Below are 11,669 nucleotides of genomic sequence, written 5' to 3' on the forward strand. Positions count from 1 at the left end.
CCACCCATTGACTGTGATGACGTCACTCGGCGCGGGCTGTCCGGTCGGATGACGTCACGTTCAGTGACGTAGCCGCACGCGGGGCTTTGGGGACGTCACTCGGCGCGGTTGTGTGTGGGGGGGGGGGATGACGTCACGTCGCCCTTTGCTAGCTGTGTTCCCACCGGAGACTTGTGTTGCCTCCGAAACGTCGTGATCTTTATTTTATTTTTATTAATTTTGATGTTTTACCTACGTGACTTTACCGAAAAAACCTAAGATTATGTGTTCCCACCGTCGCTGATGTGAAGGAGAGACAAACGCGACACGCAAGAGACCTTCCAACGCCACGTTCACGTCGCGAAACTCCCTCGGGAGTTGTAAGGCGCGCGAGGGAAAAGCGCGGGAATGTGGAGCGCGTCTCGCGCGGTCGCGCGCGCCCTGGGTGCGAGGAGCCTCGCTCAGGTCGGTGAAGTGCGCGTGCGGTCGCCATCTTTGTAAGGGGTAGAGGGGGCGCCATCTTTGTAAGGGGTGTTTCTGTGAGGGACGCCATCTTTGTGGGGGATGTGCTTTCATCATTTTTGTGCGGGGTATGGGCTCCCTCTTTGAAGGAGACGTAGATGTGCGGGTCGCCATCTTTCTAAGGGGTTTAGGACGTCTTTGTAGGGGACATAGACGCGAGTCTTGCCATCTTTGTAGGAGACGTTGACGTGCGGGCCGCCATCTTTGTAGGGGGCGTTGGCGTGCGGGCCGCCATCTTTGTAGGGGGTGTGAGTGGCGCCATTTTTGTAGAGGACGTTGACGTGCGGGCCGCCATCTTTGTAGGAGGCGTTGGCGTGCGGGCCGCCATCTTTGTAGGAGGCGTTGGCGTGCGGGTCGCCATCTTTGTAGGAGGCGTTGGCGTGCGGGCCGCCATCTTTGTAGGAGACGTTGACGTGCGGGTCGCCATCTTTGTAGGAGGCGTTGGCGTGCGGGCCGCCATCTTTGTAGGGGACGTTGACGTGCGGGCCGCCATCTTTGTAGGGGGCGTTGGCGTGCGGGTCGCCATCTTTGTAGGAGGCGTTGGCGTGCGGGCCGCCATCTTTGTAGGAGACGTTGACGTGCGGGTCGCCATCTTTGTAGGGGGCGTTGGCGTGCGGGTCGCCATCTTTGTAGGAGGCGTTGGCGTGCGGGCCGCCATCTTTGTAGGAGACGTTGACGTGCGGGCCGCCATCTTTGTAGGGGGCGTTGGCGTGCGGGTCGCCATCTTTGTAGGAGGCGTTGGCGTGCGGGCCGCCATCTTTGTAGGAGACGTTGACGTGCCGGCCGCCATCTTTGTAGGGGGCGTTGGCGTGCGGGCCGCCATCTTTGTAGGGGGTGTGAGTGGCGCCATTTTTGTAGAGGACGTTGACGTGCGGGTCGCCATCTTTGTAGGAGGCGTTGGCGTGCGGGCCGCCATCTTTGTAGGGGGTGTGAGTGGCGCCATCTTTGTAGAGGACATTGACGTGCGGGTCGCCATCTTTGTAGAGGACATGTCAGCATCTTTGTTAAGACTGCAGGAGGAAGGAATCCGATGAGCTATGAAGCTCTTCTTCACAGATGTCCAGTATGGGGGGGGGGGGTCAGCAGGTTACAACAGCAAACAATACAAAACACGATATGAGCGCGAAGTACAGAAAATGGTAAGCAAGTCACGAAATATCATATAAGTCATTTTTTAAAAATCTAACTTGGGCAACAAAAACATTTAAAACCTGCGCTGTGAACTGGGCTACCTGCGTTCCGATTCCCAGCCACGGCGAAACATCGGTGCCATAAAATGAAATAAATATATAACAGGCGACATTTCGGGCAAATAGTATGTCCAAGTGTCTCCTCTGTAGTTACCCTGTCTCCTCCCCGCGTCCACTTTTGCCTCCGTGTCCACTGGACGTCTGTGAAAAAAGAGCTTCATAGCTCATCGGATTTCCGGAGTATGGGGCCGTCCATAAATGACGTCACGCGATTTTGGCCGATTTTTTACCCCCCCTCCCCCCCTCGTCACACGGCGTCACAAAAAGTCATACCCCCCTCAAAAATGACGTCACAAAGCTCTGCCCCCCCCCCCCCGCAAAAAAAACTATAATTCCATTTTTTAAATAAAACATGCTTCAAATCACTTTAAACTATTGTCACTGTAGTGCGTATTTAATGTGGCGCTGCACTCTGATGTAGGAGAAAACATTAAAAAGGAGGCGTTGGAAAGCTGAAATTTAGCATAAAATTCACTTGAAAATATTCAACGTCTAAAACTGCAGATGTTCAGAATATTATATTGAAATTCTCTTATAATTATAAAATATTAAAAGTAATTATAACTATAAAAAAGAATACTTGAAACTTTGTTGTAGAACGAAGCAAAATGGAGAGTACAATTATAACAATCACATATCTTCTTAGTTTTTTCGGTAAAGTCACGTAGAAGGGAAGTAATAAAATAATAAAAAGAAAACATAATAAAATAATTCTCACGACGTTTCGGCTACAACGCAAGCAGCCGTCTTCAGGTGAAGAATGAGACACTGCCAAGCTAGGAGCTTATATATAAGCTGAGTTGGAGGTGGAAGAAGAGCGCCTTAACAAAAGAATGTGCACATCAAGAGGAATTTAGCATATTCATGGCAAATGCGTAGGAGGTGGGCGGGGGGGTTTCAAAGTCATATTATGCCCATGCATTATGCAGGATCAGCAGCACCAAAGGGAGGGGGCAGGGGGTAGCATTAACAAAGGGAGGGAATGTTAATAGTATGTAGAAGCAATGAAACATGTGAACGTTGTAGCCGAAACGTCGTGAGAATTATTTTATTATGTTTTATTTGTATTATTTTATTACTTCCCTTCTACGTGACTTTACCGAAAAAACCAAGAAGATGAATCCCTGCAGTCACGAAAGCTTTAAATCGAAACAATCACATATTCATTCCACAGAATGAAAAGCCCTGATAGAATCATTAGAATCAAAATGTTTAATAACAATCATTCAAAAAAAATGTACAAAATGTCTGCTTCTCCATTCTCCCATGGAGAAGCGAAATGCTCCTTCATGGAATAAATTAAAGGTGACCTTAGTAAATTTAAATAATGAAATAGTTAATAATGAAAATTAATAAAAAAAGTAGTGTTATAACAATTCTCTCCCTCTCGTCACAAATGTCTGACCCCCCCCCCCCCCCCCTCGGTGCGTGACGTCATCTATGGACGGCCCCTAAAAATCAATGTTCTGGTTCTGTGATTTGTGTGCCCCCACGAACTCCCCGTGTTGTGCCCGTGTCATCCATAGGTCACCGACCACCAGCGGGAGCTGCAGGCGCGCGGCCTACCCCGGAGGCGCGCGGTGCCCGGGGTTAAACGCGTGCTGTGCGTGGCGTCCGGCAAGGGCGGCGTGGGCAAGTCCACGCTGGCCAGTACGCGGTCTCTCGCACGGTCACAGTGTGCCTGCGCACCAGGCGTTCTTCGTGGCAAGGCCTTCGCGGGGCCACTGACTTAAAATCAGAAAGGGTTTTATTCGCCATGAAAGTTCGCACAGACAAGGAATTTACTTTGGCCGGATGGTGCATACATTCAACATTTAGGAATCTTAAATCTTAAATAAGTGGTTTACAAATCTAACTATACTAAAGGTACAAGTCTAACTAATACTAAGGAGCTAAAGTATGTAAAAATTGAATAAAATAAAATCTAAAATATGCAATAGCTATAATATACAATATAAAATTACAAAAATGCAAATAGGGTAACATAGTGCAAATATGGCAGGGTGTAATTGTGCAGATATTGTGTTAAAGTCAGTTTGAGCGTTAAAGTCAAGAGTTATAAATGCCCTGATTGGTGCATTGTCTCCATGCTGTTCGCCTTTTGGAGACTAGGCTCAAAAGAAAGCTGTCTCTGGTGTGGACCAATCCATTTTAAAGACAATGTACATAGTATCAGAGCATGTTTTTTTTTGTTCGCATGTTCACCACAAGTACGTGTGGTTAATTCAGACAGGATTCCTTGAAAAAGGATTCTGTTTTGTGTTTTAACATCTTCTAACACCTGTTTTATTGCCAGTAAGGGTACAACATATTGTTATATTTTATATTGGCAAGAAGGGTCCCATATTGAATACACAACATGTGAAAACACCCCAGTGGTTTTAAAATATGTGGCGGCCCTCACACTGAAAATTAGTGAAGAACAATGCTGTACACCAACAACAACAACAGGCTCAGTTCGCCGCTAAGTGACGGTGATGTCACCACAGATTGTGCCAGGCTAGGTGCACTTTGTCTCCCCCAGTGCTTGTGTTTGAACACCACAAATATTCGCCATTGTTATTGGTCGTGAGCAGGTCGCTGGGTTTGTAGCATGGTGCACTAGCCACTACACTACCGCTCCCATACATACGCACATACGCACACATAACAAGACCCGCCGTTCGCCGCTAAGTGGCAGTGAATTCACGGCACCCGTGCCAGGCCAGGTGCACTTTGAGGTCATGTGACGTTGTCGAAAGCTCGCTGACAGGAGGTCACAGGGACAGAAGCCAGGCGCCATGGGTTGGCTGACTGAGATGACTGGCAGATGCACGAGCTGTGCTCCCCACTCTGCCTGTACACACACCTCACAGAATGAGCATCAGCGTCGCCATGGAGAATTTTTCATCGAACTAGGACCCATGTTAGAGAGATGGTCTTTGTCTATAACTTCTGATATTTCACCAGCAAGCCCCTACTCTGCTGATGAGAAAATGTTTCTCGAAATCGGTCCAGAGTTTGCTTGTATTGAGCCAATCCTGCTGAAATTATGCACTCCCAGAATGTGGTTGATGGCAAGTGTAAAAATATTGATTTTTGTGTAGAGGGACAGATGTATTATCTGCTCATTTATTTTCTCACGCATAGTGTGCCAAAATGTACACAAAAATGTGCATATGATCATCAGAATACTCACTCGGTCAGGTGGGTAAAATGAGGCCTAATAAGTATGTTTCCTCCCCCAGTTAACCTGGCACTGGGCTTGCAGGCTGTGACAGAGGTGAGGATATCACCACACCAAAACACTAACTGCTCACCCACACATCAATCCCACTGTCGCAACCCCACACTCGCCACTCACAAAAATTCGCCATTCCCTGCTCACACACACTTCACTTCCACGTCTCGCACACTTCACTCAGCTCCACACTCGCCACTCGCAAAAACTACCAACACCACACTCCTTCACTGGAACGGTGACATCATTTACCACAAAAACTCAACACTCACACTCACCGCCAACACGCACCACTCACTAAAACTCAGCACACATTTACTGTCGTGTGTACATCCTTCACCATTCACAATGAGACGGCTCACCCACTCAGACTCACCACTCACCACATACATCTCCCACCCAACCATCCGCGTAAAGCATTCATGAACACTCACCAATGGCATTCTCACCTCCCAACGAATTACCCACACCTCCAATTATCACGGTTGGCTACGTACCGTGCGAAAGAAGTACAGCATACATTTGTCAATACCTACACTACTTATTCACCATAATACACTGACCTCTCATCCACATAAATGCAATCAGAACGATGCCGGATGAATGATCGGCTCTTGTTGTTGCAGAATGATCCAGTGGGTCTTATTGTTGCAGGGTGAGCGAGTGAGTGAAGTTGAGGCAACCTCTTCGCATGTTTTTTTTCCTTCCGGCAATGCTGGTAATGCTGCGGTTTTGTTGTTGTTGTTGTTTTGGGTTGTTGCAGGGTGAGCGTGTAGGTCTCCTTGACCTCGACGTGTTCGGTCCGTCGCTCCCTCGTCTCATGAATCTCAAGGGGCAGCCGGAGCTCACAGCAGGTAGTGGTCGAAGCAGCAGCAGCAGCACCAGGCCACACACCCGGCATCGATAATTTAGCCCATTGAGATTCAAAATATTTACTGGGAGGTCGGTGCGATGTTTGTTGGGCAAGGACTAATTTTCACAACTTCCTTCAACTTTTCAGCCAGTTTTCACAGAGTTGACAGTTGACCTCCCAACGGAGACACCTGAGAACGTTTTGAATGGGCATTTAGACCTGCTCTTTGTGGTTAGATTGTTGTTCTTCCCCCGCCCCTCCGTTTAGCACGGTTGGCTATGTACGGTGCAAAAGAAGTTCAACATAAAGTCACGTAGAAGGGAAGTAATAAAATAATAAAAATAAAACATAATAAAATAATTCTCACGACGATCGGCCACAACGCAAGCAGCCGTTCTTAGGTGAGAATTATTTTATTATGTTTTATTTTTATTATTTATTACTTCCCTTCTACGTGACTTTACCGAAAGAACCAAGAAGATGAATCCCTGCAGTCACGAAAGCTTTAAATCGAAAAGTTCAACATACATACATATAAATAAACATAAGTGCACTGAATTGTGGATTTTAAATACTCTGTGATATCATTCAGTACCTTGCGTGTCAGTTTCCTAGCCAATATGCTACGTTTGCCAAAAACAAAAAAATATCTGAAGCAAAATTGTGTGATATGGAAGATGATGAAGCTGCTGCTGCTGTTGTTTCAGATAATTTAATGAAACCGTTAATCAACTTTGGGATTCCATGGTGAGTATGCGTTCAAGTTCATGTGTTCGTTCGCTTGCGTCTAATTTCATGTTTTTCTGTGTACGTGTGCATTGAGGTGCGTGCGTTGAGATTATGCACGACGGATGTTATAAAAGCAACTGCAGTCTACCTGAGCATGTTGCAGATGAGACATTCACTGTTCCGTGACTGCACTTAAAACGAGGAAGAAAAATAATCCTTTCTTTAACTCCACCCACACACTGCCCCCCCCCAACACAGCCCCTCCCCTCGGCCCCCTCGGCTTCTCCTCCCCCACGCACCCCCCCACTTTTCCTCCAGGCACCCACGTGGCCCCTTGTCTCCCCTCCCCCCGACGTGCTGGGGCAAACTTGCCACCGGTTTAGTTGTATGTCCCCGCATCTTCAGTTTTAACAGCCTTTACTGTCTATGAGGCTACGCTGAAGGAGATGTGTCTCTTTATCTCTTTGCGTATTGCACACTTCAGCATGTCCATGGGGTTCCTGATGGAGGAGGGAGCGCCCCTGGTGTGGAGAGGCCTCATGGTGATGTCAGCGGTGGAGAGACTTATCCGAAAGGTGAGCGACACGCATGGGGGGATATTCGCGCAGATGTGTACAAGCGGGAACACGGAGACACAGCCATACGGAGACACGTGGGACACAGTGGAGCAGACATAGGAGGCACGAGACACACGGAAGACTTGGAGACGCAGGAATATGTAGACATGGGCATATATACAGACACATGAACATGGCAACATAGACATAGATCAACACAAATACACTGAGACAAATTGTATTGGGCTCAGGAGACAAGGGGACACGGAGACACAGCAACACTCACACATGGAGACATGAGAAGAGACAATGTTGGTCGTTGTTTTCTGAGGAATGGTGCAGCTTGATGAGCTGGTGGCCGCGGCTGTTGCCGGGACATTGCAGGTGGAGTGGGGGGAGCTGGAGTACCTGGTTGTGGATTTGCCTCCTGGAACCGGTGACGTGCAGCTCTCCCTGTCCCAGCTCCTTCACATCCAAGGTGATCTCACCACCAAACCACACATTTCTACCACCACACTCGCCACCACACTCACCTTGCTTACCATAACACATTCCTGCTGGAGGGAGCTGGTAGGAACGTTGGGTTGCTCGGTCAATGGCCAGGGTCAACGGCGGCGTGGTGTATTCCGCAAATATGCCCGACTGTGAGGGCAGGCACAAGCCGGCGTGAGTAGGTTAAACGTTGAGTTTTATAAGGGCACCACGGGGTGACCAGCCCCTCCCCACCCAGCCCCTCCCCACCCAGCCCCACCCCTCCCACCCTCCACCCAGCCCCTCCCCACCCTCCCCACCCAGCCCCACCCTCCCCACCCAGCCCCACCCTCCCCACCCAGCCCCTCCCCACCCACCCAGCCCCTCCCCACCCACCCAGCCCCTCCCTCCCCACCCAGCCCCTCCCTGCACAACAGACGGACGGACAGAATACTCCCTGTGGGCTGGTGTAACCAGAGGTTCCTACCAGTACTACAGAGTGTCCCTCTGTCCCTATCTTCCTGTGTCTCCATGTCCCCATCACTCCGTTTTGCCGTGAGTCCCTGACTCCATATCCCCTTGACTTCGTATTCCCGTGACTCCGAGTCACCCTGTCTGTCCCCGTGTCTCCGTGTAGGTGCCGTCATCGTATCCACACCGCAGGACCTGGCATTGATGGATGCGAGGCGCGGGGCTGAGATGTTTAAAAAAGTGGACGTTCCCGTGAGTAATGGAGGACCCGTGGATTAATAGAGACAAAGAAACATGGGAATTCACACACAAATATGGGGGACACGCATACGCACAAGAGCACAAAGTGATATGGGGACATGGGAACACAGTGCCAATCAAACACGGGAAGCACAGAGTTACAGAGAAACTGAAAGACACGTGGACACAATAGACATGAAGATACATGAGAAATGGGGGACCCCAGGTAAGGGCCAGAGAGACTAAAACATGGGGACACACATATATGAATGTCACTCAGTTACACCTTCTGCCAGCGAGCCTTCCACCCTTCACTTTGTCTCAATTCAACAAGCACCTTTGGTGAAGTACCTGCCACATAGTGATGAATGGCCGCTGTTGTTGTTCCTGTGTTCCTGTGGGGAGCGGTAGTGCAGCGGTTAGTGCACTGCACTATGAACCAGGTGACCCAAGTTCAATTCCTGCTCACGGCCAACACCAGTGATAAATAATCTGAACCAGTCCTGAGTCTCCCCTAGGTCGGCTCGGCCTCACATGAGCACCTGGTGCAATGTGTGAACGTCGTCACGAGGGAGATTAAGGTGGCCGGGCTGGCCACCCACCCCCTCATGTGTCATGCCGGCCTTGATAAGTGCTCCTCGTTAACAGCACTTGGCCACAAAAATCTATCAAGGCTACACGGGGGGGGATTTTTTGTCTGTATTCCTGTGCATATGTTACATGTGTGTTCGCACGCAGGTTTTGGGGGTGGTGGAGAACATGAGTGTGTTCACGTGTCCTGCGTGCGGACATCGCACACACATATTCGGAGCCGAGGGGGCAAGGCAAATGGCCACCAGCCTTGGCCTACGCTTTCTCGGTGAGATATTCCGACGTGAACTCGCACAAATACTTTTAATCATCTTGTCGGGTATGCGCCGTGTTGTTCGGTGGTGTGTGAGGCGCTAACCGGTGCATCGTGGTGCGTTGTTGGGCGTGTGTACAGGTGAGGTGCCTTTGCACATCAGCATCAGGGAGTCATCAGATAGTGGGAAGCCGATTGTCATCTCTAAGCCAGGAAGCCTAGAGGTGAGAACACGCCTAGGCGCATCGCGTGACTGAGTGGTGGTAATCATTTCATTGTGCCGTTATTCCAGAACCCTAGGTAGGATTCCTCTCCACAGCTATGTCCCTAATCCTATTAAGAGGCTGTTCTCAAGCAAAAAAAAATGGAATGTCCACCACCCACTCAGGGCCACGGACAGAGATGAGCATCACCATTGGCTCATTTGAACAGGGAGACATCCTGTTCATGGCGTGATATTGCACATATAACGATTCGATTCATTATAATTGTTACACCCAAGATACGGGCATCGAATTGTGCATGTAAGAATCAGTTACTGTGTGGAAGAATCATCTGGTCGTACGCAATTTTATGCAAATGTGACCGTTTGGCAAATGGTAAGGAAAGAACACATGCTAAAGTACAAATTACAATTCCTTATGGCATTGCAAGGCAGTGGGTCAAAACCTGCCCGCCTGCTAAATGATGTTGTATTGCAGTATGTGTTTGCTGTGTATACTCTGCGTATGATGTGTATGTGCTGTGCACCAGGCCGAAGCCTACCTCACGATTGCCAAGGAAGTGATCAAGAGCCTCGGGGAATTGCAGACGTGACCAACTGGGGTCACGACCTGAATGGGTGGTGACCAGAGTTGGATTGGGCCACTTAGCAACCGGGCCTGTGCCCGGTAACCCGGTGCTGGAGTTGGTTCATCGTACACTCGCTCAATGTAAATCTGTCTCGCCAGTCAGTCAGCACGTGAATTGTTTTTTTTGCAGAGTGCGTAGACCCGAATCCAGAACCAGATTACTGGCAGATACCTGGTTTCCTATTCGTCTCGGCCTGTTCTTGAAAAAGGGCAGTTTTAGAACTTGCACTGGCTGTTATTGCACAGTTAAGACATCCTCGCAATGTCCAAAACGATCTGCAACCAAAATACATTTCCAAAACGCACTGCCTGTGCACCTGTTTGCACATACAGTTGAAGTTGGATTGGGAGGGTCACTCAAGGTTAACTCATTGGGGCTTTTACGCAGCAGCTTGGATAAATTCAAGACGGTAGGAATTAGGGGTGGCAAGAAAAACTCACTGCAAATTAAATTTGATTCCATTTGGTAATTTAATATTAAAATATGTTTGAATATATTTTTAAGTTGTGTCCTTGTTTCTGTGTGTGGTGCGTCAACCATGTGTTACGTTTGACCGCTTTTACAATCTAGGGATTGTGCGTGAGAATCCCTGTGCTGATGTTGACAAAAGACAAAGATCCCCCATATAGCCTGAACAGACTGTTGGGGCAAGTGCTGTTAGCAAGCACCTATGAAGGCCTGGCACGGTACACGAGGGGGTGGGTGGCCAACACCGCGCCCGGCCGCCTTTGTCTCCCTTGTGGCAATGTTTACTACACACTGCACCAGATACTAATTTGAGGCTGAGTCGACTTAGGGGGAGGCCCAGGACCGGTTCAGATAATCGTCACTGGTGGTGGCCATGAGCGGGAATCTAACTCGGGCCGCCGGGTTCGTGGCGCAGCACGCTAACCGCTACACTACCGCATTTACAGAGACACAGCGAGTCACAAAGTTTAAAATGAAAAAAAGTTACAAATGCTTACAGTTCACCAACACGTTTATTTAAACAACCATATTAAAATAACCCATAATGTGCTTAAGCTCCAACCGTCTGTTCATATGAGTTCACGTTTTGAAATTCATTTCCCCATGAATGAGGGGTAGTCTAAAAGTCGTATCTTAGTAAATGCATATTACAAAAAAGTTTGTTTTAAGTACAACACAGTATTTACACATTTCAAACAGTACATATGAACCCAGCCGATGATAGAAACGTCTTTAACATTTATTTCAATCGGCATTGCATGGAGTTGCCCGCAGAGGGTAGTGTAGCAAAATCCATTGTACCACCACACTCCGTGCCGACCTATATTGTCCCCACCATCACCGCCTTTACCAACCTTGCATGGACCAGCGTCGTTAACCGGGAATCTAACAAGTGTGAGCAGTCGGTAGCAAGCTTTCTTGGGATAACACAGCAATTATTAACCCCTAATGGCACACAATGCCCATTTGCAGGCCATGTGTTGTGTCACCTTGTGCCCACAGCAACAGTTGTCAGAGTGCGATCTCAAATCGTCGTCATGATTACCACCACGGCAAAGCAGACAGCTCGGGTTGCCGCGATTTCATTTTTCACTTTACGACATAAATGTTCATGGTGTCATGATCATCGCAATAGTTCCAATGGAATAGCACGTGCCCCTTTATAAGGTCACGTGTACGCACCGTATCGACATTTTTCACCAAAATGAAGCAG

At 48.6% G+C, this 11,669-nt stretch overlaps 1 protein-coding gene across 1 annotated transcript; it reads left to right on the forward strand.

Moving 5' to 3' along the window:
• The first annotated feature begins 118 nt into the window (after positions 1 to 118).
• On the forward strand, positions 119 to 10,474 carry NUBPL (NUBP iron-sulfur cluster assembly factor, mitochondrial). The gene is made up of 11 exons (XM_061559814.1): positions 119 to 444; positions 3,278 to 3,401; positions 4,979 to 5,013; positions 5,735 to 5,825; positions 6,532 to 6,571; positions 7,038 to 7,128; positions 7,495 to 7,588; positions 8,219 to 8,304; positions 9,031 to 9,151; positions 9,278 to 9,360; positions 9,890 to 10,474. Exons 1-11 carry the CDS (start codon positions 388 to 390, stop codon positions 9,950 to 9,952), a joined length of 885 nt encoding a protein of 294 aa, XP_061415798.1. The 5' UTR covers positions 119 to 387; the 3' UTR covers positions 9,953 to 10,474.
• Positions 10,475 to 11,669: the final 1,195 nt, after the last annotated feature.

The sequence above is a fragment of the Lethenteron reissneri genome, chromosome 26, assembly GCF_015708825.2.
Source record: "Lethenteron reissneri isolate LAM-NWPU_2019-01 chromosome 26, ASM1570882v1, whole genome shotgun sequence".
Lineage (NCBI taxonomy): Eukaryota > Metazoa > Chordata > Hyperoartia > Petromyzontiformes > Petromyzontidae > Lethenteron > Lethenteron reissneri.